At 40.8% G+C, this 26,852-nt stretch overlaps 1 protein-coding gene across 1 annotated transcript in view; it reads left to right on the top strand.

Moving 5' to 3' along the window:
* The first annotated feature begins 942 nt into the window (after positions 1-942).
* ELAVL4 (ELAV like RNA binding protein 4) overlaps positions 943-26,852 on the top strand; it is a 160,805-nt gene continuing 134,895 nt past the window's right edge. The window contains exon 1 of the mRNA XM_027537309.1: positions 943-975. Within this exon, the coding sequence (XP_027393110.1) occupies positions 958-975 (18 nt within the window). The 5' untranslated portion in view covers positions 943-957. The remainder of the gene's footprint in view (positions 976-26,852) is intronic.

Below are 26,852 nucleotides of genomic sequence, written 5' to 3'. Positions count from 1 at the left end.
TTTAAGAGGCCACAGAGTAACTCTGCTCTCCCAAGTCACTGAAGCCAATAAACATAGCTGAAATCATAATGCACAAAAGTCCCAGTCATTTTTGTTTGGGATTTAGTAATGTTAATCATTGTCTCTCTCACTTTGGATGTATCTTAGACACCAGCCAAATGGTCAAACATGGCTTGAAGGACCCAGTTAGTGTGTCCACACTCCGTCAAAAGTATATCCACACTTTTCCAGTGCACCTTTGCCTAAAGCATAAGATTTAACCTAGTGTTAGTCACTCACTCGTGTCTAACTCTGCGATCCTATGGACTGTAGGCCCCACCCCCCCCCCCCCAGCAGAGCCTCCCCAACTCCCCAACCTCAAACCCCACCCCGCCTCCTCCCCTATTCTGTTCATAGATTCGCCAGACGAGAATACTGGAGTTGCAATGCCTTCCTCCAGGGATCTTCCTGATCCAGAGTTCCAATCTAATCTCCTACATTGCAGGCAGATTCTTTACCATCTGAGCCATGAGGTAAGGGCTACCATTTCATCTAAGGATTCCAAATTGATCGCGTTTGTAAATCCTTGGAGCCCAACACGGTATTTGGTCAAAACATTGGTCAGTTGCTGCTGGTGGACTTGAACTGCCAAAAAAAAAAAAAAATGCTAACTCATTTAAAATTTAAGCACCGGTAGGCAGTATTGGTGAAGAGATTCATTCATTTAACTTTTTAAGCATAAACTCGATGCCAAGCCGGGAGCTAGGCGCCAGGGTCGGTTCTGCCACCTCCTGCTCAAGGCTCCCCCTGGAGCCAGCGGTGGGGGTGGCAGCAGCGACGGCATTGGCAAAGCGACAGCGCAGCGCCGGGCGAGCGAGCGCGGTGCGACTCCGCGGATATCCTCCCGCCCGCCGCGCCCAGCCCAGCCCAGCCCAGCCCAGCCTCCGCCGCTTTCGGCTGGATAGCGCCGCAGAGAAGATGCGCCTCAAGAACCAGGTAGCCGCGCCTCGGGCGGGCCCCATCCCGGCGCCCCGCCCACCCGCTGTCAAGGGCGACAGCGGCTTCACGGCTATGTGGCCGTGACTCGGTCGCTCCAGGCGCCCAGTGCCGCCACCCCGACTCTTAGAGAGGGAGAAGGGACCCTTGAAGGCAGGAGCTGCCCCCTCGCGCCCCTAGCTCGCGGACTTCTGGCGGTCCTCTTGACCGCCCACGTGGAGGCTCTGTTCCCGATGGGCTCCTGGTCATTCCCTCGCCGGCCACCAGAGACTTTCCCCGCCTCTGGGGAGACAACCGAAAGTTGGGTTGCCGCGCACCCCGCTCCGCGTCACAGTCGACCCAGCCTGGCTGAGTCGCTGCCCCGCGCGCGCCACTCCCTTCTGGCTTTGCTGAGTGGCTTTGCTGAACTAGCTGGTGGCGCCAAAAAGTCCGGGCTGCTTCGAGCGAGCGGGGCCCTAGGGTGATGAGCGAGAGAGCACAGATCCTCAGGGGGACCCCTCAGCCTGTGTGACTCCAGCTAATTGTCTAGAAGCAGCACCCTCCGATGCGTTTCCCCGATTACAGCCCGTCGTCAACTTGAGGCTTGGGGTGTTTCTATTACATGAAAGTCAGGAGGCGCGTCTGTTGCAATGAGCAGTGCCCTTGTTCAGCAGAGGAAAAAGGGAGGATCAGATGTTGGCTGGGATATATTTGTGTGTTGTAATCGTTGGCTCTCTTTGGGCTGGGGTTGTCAAACGTTTAGGATTTACTAAACGCAGGTCTTGAAGTCTTGAACCTGCTACAGACAATTCGTTTCTAAAAGAGAGAAAACCTCCCATCCCCCAACATATGTTCAGGGATTTGGGGAGACCACAGGGAAACTTCCCAGAGGGACTTCTCAAAAACAACTCCAGGTTTGGGGGAAAATGAGTCATACTGACTCCCCAGGGGTTAGCCAATACTGCTTTTTTTTTTTTTTTTTTTAGCAAAACCCCAACCAAGTTCAATGCTATCTGCCCCCAGCCGCCCACGTGCTCGCGGAGCCACGAGTGGCCCCATCACAATAAACAGGGAGATGTAAGATGTCATTTCGAGAAACTGGGGAAAATATTCAGACTTTGACATTTGGACTGTTTTTCCACTCTAATAACATCAAAACCAGCAAGGGTGGTAATTCTCATAAATCTTCCCTCAGGGTATTCCCTATATACCCACTCCACAACACATTTTGTCACGACCCCTGTGGGCTCCTGAGAGCGGCCTTGTACCCCTTACCTAGCTGCTTTATTCTAGTAGAACCCCTTGAAGAAGGCTGTCTCACATTACCTTCCTGCATTTGTGAGCCTAGTTTTTCATTATTTTATACTTGCAAACTGACACTGAACAGGCTTTAACCTCAGTCATTTCAGAATAAGTTTGATGTTTTAAGTGAAACGTGAATGGAGCTCCATTCATGAGAGAAGTAGTCTGTGTGAAGTGTTTTGTAAATGTGAGTGGGTTGAGTTAAAACACTGAATAAAATTAATGTAATGAGGAATCAAAAAGTTCAATCCAGCTGTTCGCCTCTGTGCTTCCCTGATAAAGTGACAGTGCAGTGCTACAAAGTGATCTCCTGGTGGGTTTTGTAGAGTGAATGGCTGGATTCCTTCTGTTCCTTTTCTGAAGCACTAACCATTCCTTAGGGCTGATGAGGTTGTGATCCACCACCTATATAGAGGATTTTCGCCCTCTCCTAACTACCTTCGAAATACATGAGGGATTTATATGCAGCTTTTTAGTTAAGAAACTTGTAAGTAATCCTCTTTAGTTATCATTAGTATTAGCTTCTGAAACCTTTGCTTGCTTATAAGATAAGGTACTTGGGTGTGATTGTAATAGAAGTGGAGTTGTGGGTTAGAGCTGGTGGCCTCACTAATTCCACTTCTTAGAATGTATTTTGAATTAACAAGAACTCCTTAGTATTTGTATAGAGACAGTGTAGTTTAGCATGAGGAATTCTAATTCAGATATTCTCTATTCAAGTCTATCCCACCTTTCAGTAGTTATGTGAATTTGGGTAATCAATTTCTTGGTCTTCCTATTTTTCCCCATTCTTTTATTCCCAATAGACTAATGGGGCTAATACCAGCCTTTGACATGGGAATTGAATGGAATACCATATATGCACAGTGCCTGGCGTGTGAGCACTCTGTAAATACTCCTATTGTTAACAGTCCATAAACAGTAGCTATTACCATCACTGCTGCTACATCTGAAAAATACCTATCTATAGTTGGGGAAAGAGGTTGACTGCAAAGGGGCAAGAGGGAATTTTCTGGAGTAATTGAAATATGCTATATTTTCATTAGGGTGTTGTGTATCCATTTGTCACAACTCATCACATTGAACCCTTAAGATCTCTGCATTTCTGTGTATTACATCACAATAAAATGTATTTAAAAAAATTAACCTCCAAATGTGTTAAGTACATCCCTCTTGAGAGGTAGGAGTTGACGTAACAGTGTAATTCTGCTTAACCTAGTAATTCATTTCCAGAGGTCCCTCTGCCTGTGAGATATCTTCTTCATAAATTCATGTTGGGTCATAGGAAACATAGAGAGAGGGATCTCTAATTTTTCAGGTTGTTGTCAGGAGTGATGGTCCATGGAGAAGAATGATTATTTGGCTTGTGCCAGGATTATATTTAATTTGGAACTTGCATATGGTATTAGTTTTTACTAATAGCTTTTTAAAAACCCAATTAAAATGTTTTATTTCATCTAGAAATGCTCATTTGCATAATATATCCATCCAGTAAGCACAGTTCCTGAAAGGTCATAGTGATTTCGCATCCCTTTCCTTGCTTTCAATAAATTCTTTGCATTGCTGGTAGTGAAGTGAAATACCTAATGCGCATTTAGCATAGTATCAAGGCACATAATAAATGCTAATATATGCTAGCTGTTATTATTTAAAATTGATATGTTCATCTTTTTTGGAGGTCAGAAATCAATACTATACAGATTTTAATGTAAATTCACTATAAAGATGCTGTGAAAAGTTTTTGAAGTGGAAACAAGCCAATAATTATTAATAAAATATTATAAAAATAAAATCTCACTTATCCAAACATAGTGGTCATAAAAACTTTTCAATGTTAGCCCTTAGGAATACAAGCAAAAGCTATGGAGGAAGCAAAAACATTTCTGAGAACCAAAAAATATGCCACAGAGAGTATATTAAATTGTTTACTCATGGGCAAGCCCTTTGGACCCTCCCTCAAGCCTTTTAATTCTTAAGACATAGTTCTAACATACTTAGATCCCTAGTGTCTCAGCCTGCAGCAGATTAGATGGCCTGCTAAGAGGGGAGACACACTGGAATTTTCAGTAAAGGTGAACTGGAAGTAGGTGCATGTGTGCATGCATGCTCAGTCACTAGGGCATGTCAACTGTTTGCAACCCCATGAACTATAGCCCGCTAGGCTCCTCTGTCCATGGGATTTTCTAGGCAAGAATACTGGAGTAGATTGCCCTCTCAACTGAAAGAAAAACAAATTATAAAAGACACGAGAAATTAATCTTAAGTAGAAGCAATAATTGAATTTGAGTACTGAATAACAATTGCCAATTTTATTGAAAGTTTCCATTCTATTCTTTAAAAGTTACATCATGGTATACTCTGTTGTAAAAGGGGAATAGCATATACCAATGTATTTTTAGGAAGCTTTCAATCTGATATGATTAGAATTAGGAACTTTGGTTTGTTAAGAGGCAAGCTTTAGTTACCTGTAAATTTTACTTAGTGTGTACTGATTTATTCCCTTATGATGCTGAATAAATGAGGTGTCCATCAACATTCATGCTTGTGATTTGTGATTGGGAACTGGATTTTTTTTTTAATAATTTAAAAGATTTTTTTTTTTAATGTGGATCATTTTTAAAGTCTTTGTTGAATTTTTACAATATTGTTTCCGTTTTATGTTTTGTTTTCTTGGCCATGAGGCATGTGGGATCTTAGCTCTCCCACCAGGGATCGAACCCACATCCTCTGCATTGGAAGGTGAAGTCTAAACCACTGGGCCACCAGGAAAGTCCCATGAACTGGAGTTTTTAAACTTCATTCTTTTCATGCAGTGACATAATGAGATGAATCATACATGATATATTAGGTTGCTAGGGCCACCATAACAAATACCACAGACTCTGTTGCTTAAACAATAGAAATTTATTTACTCACACTTCTGGAGGCTTGCAGTCCAAGATCAAGGTGTAGCCAGAGTTGTTTTTCTGACGCCTCGCTCCTTGGTTAGTATATGGCCATCTTCTCACTCTTCATATGGACTTTCCTCTTTGTGTGTTTGTTTCCTAATTCTCCTCTTCAGTCATATTGGATCAGGACCCACTCATAGACTTAATTTTACCTCAATTACTATGTCTTTACACACCCTGTTTCCCAATACAGTCATATTCTGAGGTATTAGAGTTCAGGTTATCTACATATGAATTTGCATGGGGGGACACAGTTCAGTACACAACCCATAGTATCTAGTAAAGCTGTGTTGGTTCTTTCGGAATAGCACTACACAGTATGGGAAACAAGTGAGATTTTACTTCTTGTTTTGAAATAGTTCAGTTTGGATCTAGATGTTGTAGTTCCCTGTTGCAGTAAGAAACCCAAACATATCCATCGGGTATAACATACACACACACCTTTTACTTATGAGGTTGATTACAACTGAATCAGGAAGGGTTGTTGTCCAACTGAGTTTAATCTATGACTGTAGCCTTTCAGGCTCCTCTGTCCATGGAGTTTTCCAGGCAAGAATACTAGAGCTGGAGTGGGTTGCCATTTCCTGCTCCAGGGGATCTTCCCAACCCAGGGCCAACCCAGGGATCAAATCCGTGTCTCCTACCTCTCCTACACTGTCTCCTATGCTCCTACATCTCCTACTCCTAAAGTCAGATTCTTTACCACTGAGCCACCTGGGAAGCCTAATTTGTTACTGGGTCCACTAAAATCATGTCCTTCATTGATTGGCTGTGCAGTGGATTCCTAATCTTTCTGACTCTGTAGCACTTGAGTGGTAGAGGTAGAAGATTTGGCTTTCTGGAAAGAAACCATTTAACCCTTTGATACCTTGATACCTAATTCTGTCATCTGAACTCTTTGACTTTCCAGTTATTTCTGCAACACAATAATTATACTAATCACTCAATTCATATTTTTTGCATATTCAGGCCATGAATTTATGGGCCCAAATTTGCTGCACAAGTAACCTTTTTCACTCAAATCAGAAACCAGTGATAGTTTACTTAGAAGTACCTAAACTGCCCACGTCATGATTTATTCCCCTTTCCAGTTTTAACTTTATCTCATCTCCACATGTTCATGTGTCAGGATTGATAATTTATCTAAAGAAAAAGAAAAAATCTTTATTGAAAAAAAAAGAGACATAAACTTATGTTGTGCAAAAATGGGTCCCAAATGCATTATGTGTGTTACTACCAATTTGTTTAATTTGCACAGCCTCTGAACAACTGGCAAAGTGGCTAGTGTTGATATTGCAGCTGCCATGGAACTCCCAGTTGCTTTGGGAGTTTTTACATTTTATAAGTATGCTGACAGAGTTAACAGTTATCCACAGTATGTTATTTACAAACACTTATTATCTATAGTACCACCTTGATGCTTGATCTTATATTTCCTTTAATAGAAATGTTACAGCTTTTACCTTTGGCTATAATGGGGATTAATCATCACTTATATGTTTTCACCTGTAAGCAGAAAATTTTGAGTGAATTATAGTTGAGATGAGGCTATCAGATTTAAAATGCAATGCCAACATAGCTTTCTTTTTTTCAACTTATAAAATTTCCATTAACAGAAAATTGCTAATGTCAGTGAACCTCCTGAAACCATTTTACATGACTAAATGATTGATTGATTAATTCAGTGAAAATTTGTTGAGTGTTCAATGTGGGCCAGGCCCAGTTATAGTTGCTTGGAATACCTCAGTGAACAAAACTCAAACATCTCTATCAGTAGAATTACAAGGGGAGATAGAAATTAACATATGCTTGTTAAAAGTTATAAAAAAAATAATAGAGTAGGATAAAGGGAGTCAGGAACTTGGGCAGGGGACTGCAGTTTTGAATAGGGTTGGCCTCACTAAGAAGGTGATGTTTGAATAAACTTGATGGAAATTAAGAAGTTAGTCAATATGTCTTTCTGAGGAAAAAGCAGAGGGAATAGCCCAAGGAAAGGTCCTAAATCAGGAGTGTAATTTGAGGGGTCCAAGGAATAGCAAGGAGGTCAGAATAGCTAAATAGGAATGAACAAGAAAAGAGTATAAATTGGATTATAAGGTTTGTAGGCAGAATAAATTTTATCATGGTTCATCATCCACTGATAAGTAGATGTGGGTGCATGCCCAGTCACTAAGTCCTGTCTGGCTCTTGTGACCCCATGGACTGTAGCCCTCCAGGGTTCTCCTTGGGACTTTCCAGGACTCCAGGACTCCAGGACTTTCCAGAATACTAGAGCCATTTCCTCCTCCAGGAGATCTTCCTGACCCAGGGATCAAACAGTGTCTCCTGCACTGGCAGGCAGATTCTTTGCCACTGAGCCACCTGGGAAGCCCCAGTGAGTTAGATAGTGCTTATATACTAAGCACTTGGCAGTGGTGGTTAGTTAGTTGCTCAGTCGTGTCCAACTCTTTGTGACCCCATGGACTGTAGCTGATGGGATTTCCCAGACAAGAATACTAGAATGAATTCCCATTCCCTTCTCCAGGGGATCTTCCTGACCCAGGGATCGAACCCCGGTCTCCTGAATTGCAGGCAGATTCTTTACCATCTGAGCCACCTTGTTTCTGGCAAATATTAGAACTGGGATTAGGAAACAGGAAGAGCAGAAAAATAACTTAGAGATGCTGATGAGTAGGTTTCTGAGTCCTATCTGACCATTGTCACATGGACCTCACTAGGGGAATTCATTTTTTCACTTAGCCTTAACCATTTGATACTGAACCACTCTTTTTCTTTTTTTTTTAATTTATTTTAATTTGTTTTATTTCATTTTTTAACTTTACAATATTGTATTGGTTTTGCCATACATCAACATGAATCTGCCACAGGTATACACGTGTTCCCCATCTTGAACCCTCCTCCCTCCTCCCTCCCGGTACCACCCCTCTGGGTTCATCCCAGTATACCAGCCCCAAGCATCCATTCTTTTTCAGTTAGATTTTTCTGTCTTCAAGATTTGAACTTTTAACTAGAATGAAAAAATTCTAGTGGAGAGCTACTCTTGATTTGAAAGTTTGAGATATGTCAGCCTCAGGAGACCCATACTATAGATTGCCATTATTCTTTCTTGTTTACTTCTTATAGAATGAATATTATAATTATTATATTTGTCCTCTGTCCATGGGATTCTCCAGGCAAGAATACTGGAGTGGGTTGCAATTTCCTTCTCCAGGAGATCTTCCTGACCCAGGAATTGAACCTGGGTCTCCTGCATTACAGGCAGATTCTTAACCATCTGAGCCACCAGGGAAGTTGGTATAGTTTACAAATTATATATGTTACCTCATTTGACCCTCACAGCAAATCTGTGTGAGAAGTAGGTATCCATTATTACATTTTGAACTGGGTATCTTACATTTACAACCTATATCTACTCTATTCTTTTCCCCATTCTTTCTGTGGCCTTGGAGGCTGACCTTTATAGACTGCATCAGTAGGCCCTCTTTCCCTCTTGTTTGTAGAAGGATTTGGCCAGTGGGGACACTGGCAGGATATCTAACGACTGAAAGAAAGTGAATTCTGGGTATTTATTTCCCCAACTCTCTCTCTGCTAGGCTACTGGTTAGTAGTGGCTGTGTGCAGGCCACAGCCCATATTTATCCTACAACTACACCTCTCTTTCTCTCTGTCTCTCTGTCTCTCTCTCTGTGTGTTCTCTCAAGGTCAAAGAGGTGATGAGTCTCCACTATTACTAGCCCCAGGGTGATTCATCATCCTGTGATGAATTTCCTTCGTTAAACCTTGCTCCATTTTACTCTTTGAGTATGCCTTCTGTTTCCTGACTCTGACTCTGACTGAGACACCACTTTTAAGATAACAATTTAGACATTGGGGACTTTGCCCAATGATACAAAGCTTTTAAGTGACATCGTAGGAACCTGGTTTTATGATTCAGAAGCGTAATCAATTTTGAATATACCACCGAGGAATATATCTCAATTGGTGGATACTGTTGAAAACCTTTCTGCTTTGGTCTCCAGTTAAAAGTGTACTGTATGGGATATTATTTATTGTATGTCCTTAAACATGGAAGGGCTTTTGTAAAGATTAGTACTCTATAAAAAGAAATACTATTCCCCTTCTTGCCAAAACAATACAAACAAACAAAAACCCTGAACATGATATATCTTCATAACAGAAGAATGTAGACAAAATCAGGAAGCATATACATTGTTTGCTTTTAGTTATTCATGGTAATAAAAATAGGGACAATTGTGAATAATCAATAATCTTAAATTTCTCATTTTCATCTCTCTACTGGTCTACCATAAAATTCTCTTAACTCTTAGCCCCACTTTTCAGTCTCTTCCCCTCCAAATAGCCCCCAAAACCAAACGTCTCTAAAACTTGTACATGTGACCCTGTCATTTCCCTGAGCTCCACTATCCACAAGATGAAGCCTAAGCTTTTTGGTTTGTTATCATACATTTATCCTTACATTTATATCTAAGTATTTGGCCCCCCATTTTCGCTCACTCAAATCCTGCATTTGCTCTGATGTTAAACCATTTGCAACTGACCAAAGGTGCCGCTCATTTGGGCTTCCCAAGTGGCGCTAGTGGTAAAGAACACACCTACCAATGCAGGAGACATATGAGACAACGGGTTCTCTTATGGGTCTTATGGGTTGGGAAGATCCCCAGGAGGAAGGCATGGCAATCCACTCCAGTATTCTAGCCTGGAGAATCCCATGGACAGAGGAACCTGGAAGGCTACAATTCATGCAGTAACAGAGAGTTGGACACGACTGAAGCAAGTTGACATGAATGCACGCAACTGAGCATTTGCTTTTGCTTGTTTGCATTTGCTGTTTTCTCTGCCTACAATCAGTTCAGTTCAGTTGCTCAGTTGTGTCCGACTCTTTGTGACCCCATGAATCGCAGCACACCAGGCCTCCCTGTTCTTCACCAACTCCCAGAGTTTACTCAAACTCATGTCCATCAAGTCAGTGATGCCATCCAGGCATCTCATCCTCTGTCATCCCCTTCTCCTCCTGCCCTCAATCCCTCCCAGCATCAGAGTCTTTTCCAATGAGTCAACTCTTTACATGAGGTGGCAAAAGTATTGGAGTTTCAGCTTCAGCATCAGTCCTTCCAATGAACAACCAGGACTGATCTCTTTTAGAATGGACTGGACTTGCAGTCCAAGGCACTCTCAAGAGTCTTCTCCAACACCACAGTTCAAAAGCATCAATTCTTCGGCACTCAGCTTTCTTCACAGTCCAACTCTCACATCCATACATGACCACTGGAAAAACCATAGCCTTGACTAGACGGACCTTTGTTGGCAAAGTAGCATCTCTGCTTTTTAATATGCTCTCTATGTTGGTCATAACTTTCCTTCCAAGGAGTAAGCGTCCTTTAATTTCATGGCTGCAATCACCATCTGCAGTGATTTTGGAGCCCAAAAAAATAAAGTCTGACACTGTTTCCCCATCTATTTCCCATGAAGTGATGGGACCGGATGCCATGATCTTCGTTTTCTGAACGTTGAGCTTTAAGCCAACTTTTTCACTCTCCTCTTTCACCTTCATCAAGAGGCCTTTTAGTTCCTCTTCACTTTCTGCCATAAGGGTGGTGTCATCTGCTTATCTGAGGTTATTGATATTTCTCCCAGCAATCTTGATTCCAGCTTGTGCTTCTTACAGCCCAGTGTTTCTCATGATGTACTCTGCAGAGAAGTTAAATAAGCAGGATGACAATATACAGCCTTGACGTACTCCTTTTCCTATTTGGAACCAGTCTGTTGTTCCATGTCCAGTTCTAACTGTTGCTTCCTGACCTGCATATAGGTTTCTCAAGAGGCAGGTCAGGTGGTCTGGTATTCCCATCTCTTGAAGAATTTGCCATAGTTTATTGTGATCCACACAGTCAAAGGCTTTGGCATAGTCAATAAAGCAGAAATAGATGTTTTTCTGGAACTCTCTTGCTTTTTCCATGATCCAGCAGATGTTGGCAATTTGATCTCTGGTTCCTCTGCCTTTTCTAAAACCAGCTTGAACATCTGGAAGTTCACGGTTCACATATTGCTGAAGCCTGGCTTGGAGAATTTTGAGCATTACTTTACTAGCATGTGAGGTGAGTGCAATTGTGCAATAGTTTAAGCGTTCTTTGGCATTGCCTTTCTTTGGGATTGGAATGAAAACTGACCTTTTCCAGTTCTGTGGCCACTGCTGAGTTTCCCAAATCTGCTGGCATATTGAGTGCAGCACTTTCACAGCATCATCTTTCAGGATTTGAAACAGCTCAACTGGAATTCCATCACCTCCACTAACTTTGTTCATACTGATGCTTTCTAAGGCCCACTTGACTTCACATTCCAGGATGTCTGGCTCTAGATGAGTGATCACACCATCATGATTATCTTGGTCATGAAGCTCTTTTTTGTACAGTTCTTCTGTGTATTCTTGCCACCTCTTCTTAATATCTTCTGCTTCTGTTAGGTCCATACCATTTCTGTCCTTTATCAAGCCCATCTTTGCATGAAATTTTCCCTTGGTATCTCGATTTTCCTTGAAGAGATCTCTAGTCTTTCCCATTCTGTTGTTTTCCTCTATTTCCTTGCACTGATTGCTGAGGAAGGCTTTCTTATCGCTCCTTGCTATTCCTTGGAACTCTGCATTCAGATGCTTATATCTTTCCTTTTCTCCTTTGCTTTTTGCTTCTCTTCTTTTCACAGCTATTTGTAAGGCCTCCCCAGACAGCCATTTTGCTTTTTTTGCATTTCTTTTCCATAGGGATGGTTTTGATCCCTGTCTCCTGTACAATGTCACGAACCTCCATCCATAGTTCATCAGGCAGTCTTATTATGTTGAAGTAGGATTTTGCTTCCCTTTGAGGGTGTGATATATTCTTTTGTGGTACATATTATACAAGATTAGAATATTCTTTTACTTAATTACATTTTTTTAATCTTTTAATTTTTTAAAAAATTGGCCATGCTGCATGGCATGTGGGATCTTAGTTCCCTGACCAGGGATCAAACCCACTCGCCCTGCATTGGAAGCATGGAGCCTTAACCACTGAACAGCCAGGCAAGTCTCTAGAGTATTCTTACAATAAAAAATTTCAAAAGACAAACATTTTTACCAGACTAAAGTAAGCTTGAATTATTTCTTCTGATTTCTGAAATGGAAGACACACAGTCTGCAAGGGGGAAGTGATCAGAGTAAACTTAAAATTTAGCAATTTGTCCTCTAGTAACAAATAGTGTCATGCAGAGTCATAGTGGACTGCTTTTCTAGATATGTTCTGTTTGGTGGGAGACATTCTCTAATTCATAAATCAGAGAAGAGTTAATAAGTTTGCCAAGCCATATTTGGATAAACAGTGCTATAAAGATTGTCATAATAATGATGGAAAATTGGACATATATGAGATGGAGTGACATTCAGCAGGGGATGAGGTCAGGATAGGACATAATAGGAAGAAAAATTTTTTTCCTACAAAATATTGAGATAGGAAATGTTTGTGAGTAGAAGCATTATTACATCATGTTTGTAGAATACCTTTTAACTTCTTTCTTACCTTTTTCTGCATAGAAAGTGTGTTATATTAATAAAAGGAACATGAAAATTATTAAAAAATAAAAATGAAACTCCAATTAATGGTAAGAATTCTGAGATAATTCCTTCATCACATGTGTTCTTGCTCCTGTATTTATTATCCTGGTTAATGGCATCATCATTTTCCCACGGGACCTAAGTAGAAGGATCTTGAATTATCCTAGATCAATCCCTCTTCCTTATCACCTACTTTCACTTATAAGTCTCTTAAACCAGGTCAGGTCAGTTCAGTTGCTCAGTTGCATCCGACTCTTTGCAACCCCATGGATTGCAGCACACCAGGCTCCCCTATCCATCACCAACTCCCAGAGCTTGTGCAAATTCATGTCCTTTGAGTCAGTGATGCCATCCAACCATCTCATCCTCTGTCATCCCCTTCTCCACCTGTCTTCAATCTTTCTCAGCATCAGGGTCTTTTTCAATGAGTCCGATCTTCGCATCAGATGGCCAAAGTATCAGAGTTTCAGATTCAGCATCAGTCCTTCCAATGAATATTCAGGACTGATTTCCTTTAGGATTGACTAGTTTGATCTCCTTGCAGTCCAAGGGACTCTCAAGAGTTCTCCAACATCACAGTTGAAAAGCATCAATTCTTCAGCACTCAGCTTTCTTTATGGTCCAACTCTCACATCCATACATGACTACTAGAAAAGACCATGGCTTTGACTAGACAGATCTTTGTCAGCAATGTCTCTGCTTTTTAATATGCTGTCTAGGTTGGTCATAGCTTTTCTTCCAAGGAGCAAGCATCTTTTAATTTCATGGCTGCAGTCACCATCTGCAGTGATTTTGGAGCCCAAGACAATAAAGTCTGTGACTGTTTCCATTGTAGTCAACCTGATTTCTTTAGTTAGCCAACACTGATTGAGTGCCTAGTATGTGCCTTGTTCAGACCGGGAAATGATGTAGACAAAAATTCCTGCTCTCAGGGGGTTTTCATGTTCTTAAACATCATATTTCTCTGATTTGAAGATAAGATTCCTGAAATGGAAACCCACTTTTACAATCAGTGTTTGAAAAAAATGCGATTATCATTGCCTGTGCATGGTGCAGTTTGTGAAGCTCATCCAAGTTATCTGTGTAACTGTCACCTTGTTTATTTGCGTTTGGAACCCCCCTATACAAATTTGTATCCCTAGTTGTCATTTAACGTGTTAAAAAGTAGCCAAAAGACACACAAAAGGGGAATACACATCAAAACCATTTTTGGTACTACTTCACATCCACTCGCTATAACATAAAAAGAAACAAAAAAATTAAAAACCAAACTAAGTGTTAGGGAGGATGTGGAGAAATTATAGTCTTCATATCTTGCTGGTGGGATTGTAAAATGATGCAGCCACTGTGGAAAAGTTTGTCAGTTGTTAAACAGGATTACCATGTGACCACCACAATTCTTTTCCTTAATTGTATACCCAAAAGAATTGAAAACAAGTATTCAAGTACAGGTACACACATGTTCATAGCCAAAAGGTGGAAACAGCCGAAATATTTATCAATGGATAAAGAAATTGTGCTATATACACACAATGGAATAATATTCAGCTGTGAAAAGGAATGAAGTTATGATACAGGCTACAACACTGATGAACCTTCAAAACATACTAAGTCAAAGAATCTAGACACAAAAGATGACATGCGATTTTGTTTATATGAAATATTCAGAATAGATAAAACCACAGAGTTAGTAGGCATATTGGTGGTTGCCAGAAGATAGGGACAAGGGAAATGGAGAGTAAGGGGTTTTACTTTGCAGTGATGGAAATATTTTTGAACTAGACTGAGGTAGTGGTTGCACAACATTGTGAATGTACTAAATGCCACTGAATAATTCACTTTAAATGGTCAATTTTATATAAATTTCACCTCAGTTATTTTTAAAATGTTATACTCTGATGCAAAATTGAAAGAAAACTTATTGTGTACCCTGAAATTTGCCTGTCATATGCCATTCAGTGCAGTTAAAAACTGAATACATTTTCAAATCTTTTTATGTAGATTCTAGAATTTCAGAATTCAGAGATTGGTCTGACCTTTCCATGTGTCACCAAGGGCTGTCATATAAGCATATCTTAACATCTCTATGTCAAGAGCTCAACTTCCAATAGAAGCTATATGGCTCTTCATGATACCTAAATATAACAGGGGTATGTATATCCTTTTTCTCTTCAGCAGCTCAGAGCATGTTGCTACGCCCCACTAGGAATCATGAGTGGTGTTTTCTCTTTGCAGCTAAGTCATGAAGTAGGTACTGGTGGCAGAGTTACAGCTTGCCTGGGACAGGTGGATTCAGAACCAAGATCCAGAGCTGTGACTTAAGGACTTTGTGAAGTGGACTCCTGCTATTGCCATGTGGAGGAGGGCCTGGGCTGGCTGTAGCTGAGAATATGCTAGACTAGGTCCTCTTCTAACCAGTGCAGTACCACCAGCATGATCTCATTGTAGCAGTGCTCTCCCACTGTCATCAGCCAAGTCTCAGAACTCAGTGGCACTGTGAGACTGTATTTCCACACCCTTACAGGCCTGGAACCCTGACCATCCTACTCCATCTCTTAAGAGTGTGGCTGGACAAAGCCATCTGCTTATTTCCTATGGCAAGATACTCTGAGTGCCTGTAGCACTCAAGCATGGTTTACACTCTTAATGTGATAAATCTTTTAACTTAGGAAAGGGAGAACAGAGAGGTTTTTTGCTTTTGTTTTGTATTTATTAATTTATTTATTTTTGGCTGTGTTTTTATTGCTCTGTGAGGGCTTTCTCTGGCTGCAATGAGCCAGGGGCTACTCTTCATCAAGGTTCGAGGGCTTCTTATGGCAGTGGCTTCTCTTGTTGCAGAGAACAGGCTTTAGTTGCTGTCAGTTCTGTCCCTTTCTTATGTCTCTCTGGGCATCCTTCAAGGTCATTTTGTTTCCTTGCAATTGAAATAATGCATATTATTGGTACATGCTTAGTAGTTGAGTAAAACTTTCATAAAGTAAATATTATTGCCATTATTATTAATACAATCATATAAATGGTCTTCCCTGGTAGCTCTGTTGGTAAAGAATCCGCCTGCAATGCAGAAGACCTGGGTTTGATCCCTGGGTTGGGAAGATCCCTTGGAGAAGGGAACGGCTACCAACTCCAGTACTCTGGCCTGGAGAATTCCATGGACTGTATAGAGTGGCTTTCACTTTCAATCACGTAAATATATTCTGTGGCTTACACTTCTTCCTTTCTCTTCTGATGCCTCCTCTTGCCACGTATCCTGGTCATTGTCTGCTGTGTACTTGTTGCTTTAAAGCTGCCTGTAGCTTTCCACATGAGTTTGAGCAAACTCCGGGAGATGGTGAAGGACACGGGAGCCTGGCATGTTGCAATCCATGGAGTCACAAAGAGTCAGACACGACTTAACGACTGAACAACAACAGCTTTTCACTATATTAATTCCACTTTTGGAAATACCTGCATAATGTGACCTGGAGATTCATCAGCTTCCTCTGTGGCCAATCTCTAGATTTCTGTTCCTTTATCAGCATCTGCATTCATCTGTTTCTAAGACTTTGCTTTGCTCATCTAGCTAACCACCCCTCTCCCACCAGGATCTCTTGGAGCATGTGCTCTTTCTCTTGACATGCAGCGTTTGTTGACATTTTTCCTACCTCCAGATATCAGGAATTTCTCTCTCTTCTGTCAGTAGTGAAACATTTTTCTTTTGTTATGTCTTCCTGCTTTTATGGGGATCCCATGAGCACTGGGGCTTGGGCTTTTTGTGATGAGAGTTAATTCATTCTTTATCCCACATCCTTCCTTTTTTCAAACTACTAAATGTGGCTTTCAGTCAGAACCTCCCACTATACCTGGAACTGCTGATCCCATCCACCTTGTAAGCCCACTATCCCAGCCTTTTCCCTTGTTTATGGTGTTTTCCCCCCACAAAGAGTTTTCTGTTTTCCTTCTGTTCTACCTGGAAGTAACATTTAAAGTAAGGATGAAGGAAATATAGGAATTAGCTAGTGGAAGAAGGGAGGCAGGATTGGGTAGGGTGATTAGAAGAGATGAGAGATCCAGTAGAAGGAATAGGCTGTGCAAAGCCCCTGAGGCCAAGAGCAACATAGGTGTGTGACAGAGCAAGGTATGCTGAGATAATGCAAGCACTGCAATGTAGCTGGTGCATGATAGGGTGAAAGGGATTAGAAGGTGAGCAGTAATTCTGGAAGGTTAGATTGTGTCAGATTAAAGAGCGTCTTTCCTGGATATTGAGAATAGAAAAAAATAAAATAACCTGGAAATTAAACTTGTTGAGTTTTGCCAAGTGCAGGTGTTTTATTCTTAGCTAAGTTTTCCCTGGTCCTCCAAGGGCTGGAACATGAACTACTGACATTGTGTATGCATTATGCATGGCTTGGATTTCTTCCTGGTCATTCTATCCACCTTCTTTCCTATCTGGTGGGGGGGATTGGTCTAGACATAAGTTTAGACTTATTATCTATTTTCTGGATTTGTTGACTGTCATGATATGGTAGTTGCTTCAAGTTTCTAGGAACCTGTTTCCAGCCCTTCCAAGTTTTGTATGTATTGAGACTCTCAGATAAGTGCTTTTTCCTCACATACAAGGAATTGACCTTGTCCAAATTTACCAGGTTTGAATAATCACCATGTGGATATCTTGAAGCTACAATCACCATGACAGCCCTACAAGAATCACACACCTCCAGCCACAAAAGACTATGATCCCATAGGAAATCTACCATCCTATGTGTCCTTAATGTTCTCTCCCATGTGAATCCTTGCCAGACAGATTGAACCCACATTTCTTTCCCTCTCCCTTGAACTCTGGGCTCTGACTATTTTGTTTCTTCCATTTATTCAACACTAATACCTTCTTACATTTCATCTCTTGTTATATCATTTAGCTTTTTATGTATTTCACTCTTGCATTCTCAACTAATCTTGAGTTCTTTGAGAACAAGAGAACATGGATTTAACTATTTTGTAATCTCAAGAGCCAGTCTTGTGGCTAGAGACATGGGAGATATTTGGTATCTGTCTGCTAAGTGAATCTATTGATTGGCATTGAGCTGCAGGAAAACATGGAGAATGTGGAAAAGCTGCCTGCCAGGCAGCATGACATAGGTCCTGAAGTTATCAGACCAGGAATGACAGCCCCACTGGGCTACTCACAGGCTGTGTGACTTAGAGAGTTGCATTAGTCTCTCTGAGACACCCCCTCCACCTTCTTTTCTCTCCTCTGTAAAACAAAGGTGATAACACAGCTTATTGTAAGGATCAAATGAAGTAACGTATCAGCAAATGAAGTCACTGATGTTATTGTTATTTTTCATAGAAATGGATCTTTGAGTTGGGACAATCAGAAGCATAGGAAAAGGCTAGAAAAGATTATTTATTTTAGAGAAGACTGGGGAAAGTTCCTTATTTCTTGAATTAAATAAAAGATTCTTTTCTTGGATTAACTGCTGCTGTGTAGTTGAACAACCTGACTTAAATTTCGGCCCCACTGTTTGATAGCTGTACAACACTGGGCAAGTGAACTTAAGCTCTGTGCTTGATTTTATAATCTGTAAAATGGGGATAATATTTACTACATAAAGTTATCATGAGAAGCAAATGAAATGACCCCTGTAAACTTGGGGCTTCCAGGATAGCTCAGTTGGTATAGAATCTGCCTGCAATGCAGAGACCCCAGTTCGATTCCTAGGTCAGGAAGATCCACTGGAGAAGGGATAGGCTACCCACTCCAGTATTCTTAGGCTTCCCTTGTGGCTTATCTGGTAAAGAATCCACCTGCAATGTAGAAGACCTGGGTTTGATCCCTGGGTTAGGAAGATCCCCTGGGGAAGGGAAAGGCTCCCCACTCCAGTATTCTGGCCTGGAGAACTTCATGGACTTTATAGTCCATGAGGTGACGAAGAGTCAGACACGACTGAGCAACTTTCACTTTCAAACAGTGCTTATCAGCATGGTGCCAAGCACGTAAAAGGCTCCTGGTAGGCTGGTTTATTTATTGCTACTTACATCAGTTACCTATTTCTAGATAACTAACCAGTCTAAAACTCAGTGGTTCATTATGACTCATGAGTATACAAATCAACCGAGCAGTTCTTCTGATCTTAGTTGGGCTCATTCATACATTTGTAGTGAGCTCTAGGTCAGGTAGGCAGCTCTTCTGATCTTGGCTGGGCTCCCTCACATGTGTGGAGTTGGCTTGTTATAGGCCTTTCTGGTGACTAGTGCATGTGTTCAGTCATGTCCGACTCTCTGCAACCCTATGAACTGTAGCCTGCCAGGCTCCTCTGTCCATGGAATTTTCCAGGCAAGATTACTGGAGTGGGTTGCCATTTCCTACTCCAGGGGATCTTCTCAACTCAGGGATCAAACCTACATTTCCTGTGTCTTCTGATTTAGCAGGCAGAATCTTTACTAATGCACCGCCATTAACATAATAGACTGTTCTAGGATGGCCTTGATTGGGCTCACTGGGCTGTTTTCTATGTAGTCTTTCTTTTTCTGGCAGGACAGCTGGGGCTTGTTCACATGATAGCTGAGCAGGATTCCAACAGAAATTGAAAGTAAGCAAGAGCTGACACAGTAGGAACTCTACTGCATCCTATTGACCAAAGCAAATCACAAAGCCAGCCCAGATATAGGAACCAGGAAACAGATTACATCTCTTGATAGGAAGATATGCAAAGTCACATTGTGAAGGGCATGTGTACAAGGAGCGTTAACGATTATGACCAGTTTTGTAGTTGCTCTGCTACACTACTCTTAACATTCCTTATAAAAATAATAGAAACAGATATTTGTAACACAGTTTGCAGAACAAAAGTCTTTTTGCCTATAACCCCTGAGTCTTACAGCAAGCCAGTAAGTTAAGTATTTCTGAGGCTAAGTATCTGCTTCTATTCATAACTTTTTCTTAACCTTCTTCTTCTTGTTGTTAAGTCACTCACTCACGTCTGACTCTTCGTGACCATATGGACTGCAGCAAGCCAGGCTCCCCTGACCTTCACCATCTCCCAGAGCTGGCTCAAACTATGTCCACTGAGTCAGTGATGCCATCCAACCATCTCATCTCTGTCGTCCCCTTCTCTTCCTGCCTTCTCTTTCTCAGTATCAGGGTCTTCCAATGAGTCAGCTGTTGCATCAGGTGCCCAAAGTACTGGACTTTCAACTTCAGCATCAACCCTTCGAACAAATATTCAGGACAGATTTCCTTGAAGATTGACTGGTTTGATCTCCTTGCAGTCCAAGGGACTCTCAAGAGTCTTCTCCAGCACCACAGTTCAAAAGCATCCATTCTTTGGCATAAAGCCTTCTTTATGGTCCAACTGTCACATCCATACATGACTACTGGAAAAACCATAGCTTTGACTATACCAACCTTTGTCAGCAAAGTAATGTCTCTGCTTTTTAGTATGCTGTCTAGGTTGCTCATAGCTTTTCTTTCAAAGAGCAAGTATCTTTCTTAATTTCATGGCTGTAGTTGCCATCTGCAATAATTTTGGAGCCCAAGAATATAAAGTCTTTCACCATTTCCATTGTTTCCCCATCTATTTCCCATGAAATGATGGGACCAAATGCCATGACCTTAGTTTTTTGAATGTTGAATTTTAAGCCAGCTTTTTCACTCTCCTCTTTCACCTTCATTAAGGGCTCTTTAGTTCCTCTTCAGGAGAAGGCAATGGCACCCCACTCCAGTACTCTTGCCTGGAAAATCTCATGGACGGAGGAGACTGGTGCGCTGCAGTCCATGGGGTCGCTAGGAGTCAGACACGACTGAGCAACTTCCCTTTCACTTTTCACTTTCATGCATTGGAGAAGGAAATGGCAACCCACTCCAGTGTTCTTGCCTGGAGAATCCCAGGGACGGGGGAGCCTGGTGGGCTGCCGTTTATGGGGTCTCACAGAGTCGGACACGACTGACGTGACTTAGCAGCAGCAGCAGCAGTTCCTCTTCACTTTCTGCCATAATGGTAGTGTCATCTGCATATCTGAGATTATTGATATTTCTCCCATCAGAAATATTGATTCCAGCTTGTGCTTCATCCAGCCTGGCATTTTGCTTGATGTACTCTGCATTTAAGTTAAATAAACAGGGTGACAATATACAGCCTTGATGTACTTTTTTCCCAATTTGGAACCAGTCTGTTGTTCCATGTCTGCTTCTAACTGTTGCTTCTTGACCTGCATACAGGTTTTTCAGAAAGCAGGTAAGGTGTTCTGGTATTCCCATCTCTTTAAAAATTTTCCACAGTTTGTTGTGATTCACAGTTAAAGGCTTTAGTGTAGTCAGTGAAGCAGCAGTAGACATTTGTTCACATTTAGGCACTAAGGTTTCCGCCTCAGCCTTCAGCTCTCCTGACTCTTCAAGGGTCATTATTCACTTTGATGGTTACACTGATACTCTAGCCTAAACCTTCCAAGCTTTGTTTCTCTATGTCTAACTGTTTGTTAACCAGCACTTCATAGTTGTCACGTGACCACCTCAACCTCAGCATGTCCAGATGTGTACCTAGATGTGTTATCATTCTAAAATATAATTATACTGATAATCCCAGAGTAAAAATACTATGGAAATACAAAATATATGATGTAATTGTTTGGTCCCTCTATGACCTTTATGTATGAACTTTAACTCAAAATTTAGAGACATTGTAAATAATTTTCTGTAATTAACACTCGTAAAAATATTCTCTTGGATAAAGGCATTGCCTATTTGGTCTTAATCTTGGGTTGGTAATTAGGGTCCTAGAGATAGATTGCGTAGTTGAGGAGTTTAGGAAATTCAGTTTTTATTTAGGGATTTAGTGTGCTACTAAATATAGCATGTCCCATTTTCCCTTTTCCCTCAAACTGTCTCATTGATGTAACATGAAACCAAATAGAACAGTGCTGAACAGCTTGAAAGAGTGAGTATCATGTGTTGAAAAGGAATATCACAGAATCACCTGATAAAAATAGCTTGTATCCACAGCAAGCAGAGATTGGTGTACTCCAGAAGAGTATGTGGTTTTTAAAGGTTTTATTCTCTTTTTTATCCTCAAGAAATTAATAGATGTTTGCAAAAACCCTACCAGGTAAGGGTTTGATGGATGGGGTGAAAATAAGCTTTAAACTTGGTCAAGCAATTAGTTCTTAAAAAGAAGCAGCAGTGATGTAGTAAAAAAGATCCTTTACCTTTCCATGTTATCAACCAGATATGTTTATATTTCTGAGGATTGTGGTAGAGTTTTGACAAAGTCAAGATTAAGAAGACTGAAGATGAAGGGACCATTTGTTTATTTATTCAACAGATCTTAACCAAGGGACAACATGATTTTTATATTCAACAGGCATTAGCAAAGGAAATCAAATTAACAAAGGAAATACCCTGGGTATTGAAGGATACAAAGGTAAAACAGACATGGATCCTCAAGGTGTTTCCTGCCATGTAGGGAAGACATATTCATGTATTAATATAAAAATAAACATATAAATACTACCATAGAGCTTCCCAGGTGGTGCAGTGGTAAAGACCCCGCCTGCCATGCAGGAGATAGAGGAGTCACAGGTTCGATCCTTGGGTTAGGAAGATCCCTCGGAGTAGGAAATGGCAACGCACTCAACTATTCTTGCCTGGAAAATTCCATGGACAGAGAAGTCTGGCAAGCTATAGTCTATGGGGTTGCAAGGAGTTGGACATGACTGAGCGGCTGAGCACAGTACATAAATATTACCATGTCAAAAGAAATGGATACCCTCAGAAAGGTACAAAATGATATGGAATTTGCGTGTTCTGTTGTTTATATATTCTGACAAAGATTGATTGAATACCTACTGTATCTAGGGACTGAGGAGGGATGGATGTCACAGTTGGTGCTGGGGTCACAAATTACATTCCAGCAGAGCATATAAATTATAAGCCATTAACAATTAAATAATAAAATAATGCACTTTCAGATCACAGTTAAATGACATGAGAAAAATAAGGTTAGATTAAAGAGCATAGATCTTGGGATGTTATTTTATGTAGATGGTCAGGAATATGTGGAGATGGGGGTGGGAAATGGAGATCTTGAAATAAAAGACTAGACATGACTGTTGCTGCTGCTGCTAAGTCGATTCAGTCATGTCCGATTCTGTGCAACCCCATAGACGGCAGCCCACCAGGCTCCCCTGTCCCTAGGATTCTCCAGGCAAGAGTACTGGAGTGGATTGCCATTTCCTTCTCCAATGCATGAAAGTGAAAAGTGAAAGTGAAGTCGCTCAGTCGTGTCCGACTCTTAGCGACCTCATGGACTGCAGCCTACCAGGCTCCTCCATCCATGGGATTTTCCAGGCAAGAGTACTGGAGTGGGGTGCCATTGCATGGGAAAATAAGGACTGTTTGGGGAAGAAAAGTTCAGTTGGACTAACTTGGGGATGGGTGAGATGGTGTAATAAGGCTCAGGAGAGTTGGTGAATCTCCATATCCTAGTATTTTGAAGGACTCTAGTGGAGAAGGCAGGAACAACCTGGGACCAATGGCTGGAGGTTTTAGGGGTAGTCTACGCCGTCTAATAGTAGAGGGTAGAATGGGTTCTGGCACTGCTATAGCAACATGGTTAACTGCATGTAAGCTCTGTAGGGACACAGGAATGTTGTCTTTTTCATCTCTGTATCCCTGTTGGTCTGTCCTACCGCCTAACACATAATATGTGTGATCAAGAGTTCATTTTTTAATTGCATTTCTGAATGTCACACATGTAGTTGTGTGAAATCCATGGATCTTCTTGTAGGTATTCAGTTGAGATATATGTGAATTTAAATGGAGGTCTACAGATAAGTTTTCCCTGGAAGGGTAACCTATTCTGTTTGCTCTCCTATATAAGAGGAATAAAAGTAACCTCTTTTTCATTTCATAGGCATTTTTTCTTTCTCGGATCAGAGAGTGGTTTTCGTGTCTGTAGAGCTGTACCTGATTTAAACAGAGTATGGTAATTTCATTTCTATTTTTTCATTTATTCACAATCATTTATTTATTTCAGAGAGAGTAAGTAATTTATTGAGGATTTCACAGACAGTAATCACTGAGGCCTTGTAGCTCTAAGTTCATGCTTTTTCAGCTATATCCTGTTGTCTTATATGAAACAGATTTCATTTCTTGCAAGTTCTGTTTATGTATCTCTGAATCATATTTCAATTTCTTTAACAGCAGCACCATTTATCAACTAAGAGGACTGCCTGTTCTAGATGGAGACCTAGTCACTGTGCTGATGAGGACACCTCACTGTCTGTCTTTCATTAATGAAGCCCTCCTGGATCTTTCTGGGCCCCATTATTTTCTTTTGTCACCTCTAGCATTCATACCCAGACCCTTCTCACAAGCTGGTTTTCTTATTATTTCTTCTGGTGGAGTATTATCTCCTTAAATGTTCTTGTAACCCAAGAGCCATGTTTTAAACCAGGAACTCTGTTAGTATTTTGTGCAACATGAGACACAGGTGCTTATGAAATATTTGTTTGATTCAGAACCACTCATGGGTGAAAGGAAAATTACAGTCACTTCCTCCAGGGTAGGGATCATATTGTCAACCGTATTTATATTCCCTGCCACTACCATCTGGCCCAGAGTATGTGCTCAATAAATGTGTTCTGGATATGTGGCCTTGGATCCCCTATACCCTTGCAGTTTGTTCTTGGCATCTCTGTTTAGTAGTATTCCTCTTAGTGATGTTACCTTTTTTTTTTTTACTTCACCATCCTTGAGGCAGGATCTGGGACTTATTCATCTCTTTAATTATGGTAATAATAATAACAGCTTGGTTTTTAAAGTTATTATTATGTACTGGGCATTATGTTAAGTACTTTACATGAATTATCTTATTAAGCCCTTACAATCATGCTCTGAACCTGGGCAGTCTGACTCCAGACTCACACTTCTAACCTTGGTCCTATATTGCCTTTGTAACCCCCTCCCTGTGCTCAGTAACTCATAGGGAGTCAGTCCTATCCTAGTGAATTTCTGAGGAAGGCTGATTGGAGATATTACCTAAGTATTTTAAACATTTCTAAGTCCTTAGAAAGGACTAAAATAGAATTTTAGTTTTAGGGCTGTAATTAATATCTTTCATGAAATTCTGTGAGCTTTTTCCCTCTTGGGTATATTTGCTACGTGCAGAATTATTACAGGAAATAGCTAGACTAAGTTAGAATTGGTGTATTTGCCACCCCTGGCTTTGCCAGGCAACAGGATTCCTTGTTTTTCCAAAGCTTTCTTGGCAGTTAATGTAGTTAGACGTAGGCGGATATGCATAATGTAAATAATGGCCACTGGAATGGAGGGGATAGCAATTATTGAGACAGTATCTCTAGTTTTCAGGAGATATCCTACAACTGCAATGGCCAGAGAGGACTGAACACTGCATTTGTTTCCCTATTTCCTCATTTAGATTTCTACTCATTTAACACTATTAAGAGCAGTTCCTGGAAGAAAAATTCATGGTCTCTTCCATGGGACTTTCTTCCCCATTATTTTCACTTTCCTCTTACCTGACTTTTCATTTGTTGGCAAGAATATAGAATTTGAGACTTCTACCACTAACTGGTGAGATTTCAAAAGGGCAGAAAGTTATATTATTGTTTTAGATCTCAAATTTTTCCTGTAAATACCACATACTCCGTAGGACTGTTGGTGGAATAACAAGACCCATATTCCTAACTGTGGCCTGCAACAGCCAGTATTATCTGATCTCAGCCTGTCTCTCAGACCACCCAAATCCAGCCCTGCTCCAGCCATCTTGTCTCATTTCAGGATGCTCATTTCAGCTGGCTCCTGCCTTGGGGTCTTCCTGCTCTACTCATACCTCCAACTCTCAGATGGCTTCCTCCTTCACTTGGCTCAGGCCTTTGCTCAAATGACCCCTCCTCAGACAACCTTCTGACCCTCGGTCCAGAAGAGGTCTCCTTCCCTCCCTGTTCTGTCTGTCCCCTTTATCCTGTATTATTTTCCTTATACTGCTTACTTAAACTATTTTGTTTTTTACTGCTTGTTTGTTTTCTCCTCATTTAAATGTAAGTTCCAAGAGGTTGATGACTTCATCTTGTTTCTTTATCTCCAAGTGGTGCTTGGTACACTGTAAGTACTCAAACAGTATTTCTTGCTAAGGATATAAACATGCCTGGTATTATTCATTCCTTGAGGAATAAATATAAATCTTAATTTCAGTTTTGTAACAGCTTTTTTCTTGGATTACACATATTTTTATTTATGATAGTGATGATGATCATGATGTAAGTTTAAAGTGTGTAGCATTATAAAACAGCATCAGTGTACACTACAGAGTGATCACCATCACAAGTCTAGTTACCATCCATCACCATATAGGTCCCCCTTCACCCACTCCCAATCCCTTGTCCTCTGGTAACCACTAATCAGTTCTCTTCATCTATGAGTTTGTTTTTACTATATTTCATTTGTTTGTTGTTTTTGTTTTTAGATTCCACATGATTGAAATCTTATAGTATGTATCTTTCTCCATCTTACTTATTTCACTTAACATAATACCCTCAAGTTCCATCCATGTTGTCAAAACAGCAAGATTTAATTCTTTTTTATGAATGAGTAGTATCCCATTCTGTATATATATACGTGTGTGTGTGTGTGTGTGTGATCTTATCCATTTATCCATTGATGGACACTTAGGTTACTTCTCTATCTTGACTATTATAAACAATGCTGTAGTGAACATAGGGGTACATTTATCTTTTTGAATTAGTGTTTTGGTGTTCTTTGAGTAGATACCCAGAAGTGGAATAGCTGGGTCATATTATAATTCTATTTTTAATTTTTTGAGGAATCTGCATACTACTTTACACAGTGGTTACACCAATTTACCATCCCACAAACACTGTATAAGGGTTCCCTTTTCTCCATTTCCTTATTTGCTATTTCATGTCTTTTTTATGGCAGCCATTTTAACAGGTATAAGGTGACATCTTTTTGTGTTTTTTATTTTGTATTCTGATAACGTTAAACTTTTTTCGTATGCCTATGGACCATCTGTGTATCTTCTTCAGAAAAA

The sequence above is a fragment of the Bos indicus x Bos taurus genome, chromosome 3 (assembly GCF_003369695.1).
Source record: "Bos indicus x Bos taurus breed Angus x Brahman F1 hybrid chromosome 3, Bos_hybrid_MaternalHap_v2.0, whole genome shotgun sequence".
In the NCBI taxonomy this organism is placed as follows: Eukaryota; Metazoa; Chordata; class Mammalia; order Artiodactyla; family Bovidae; genus Bos; species Bos indicus x Bos taurus.
Note: the sequence above shows the minus strand (reverse complement) of the source record. Positions and strands in the feature narration are given on the sequence as shown.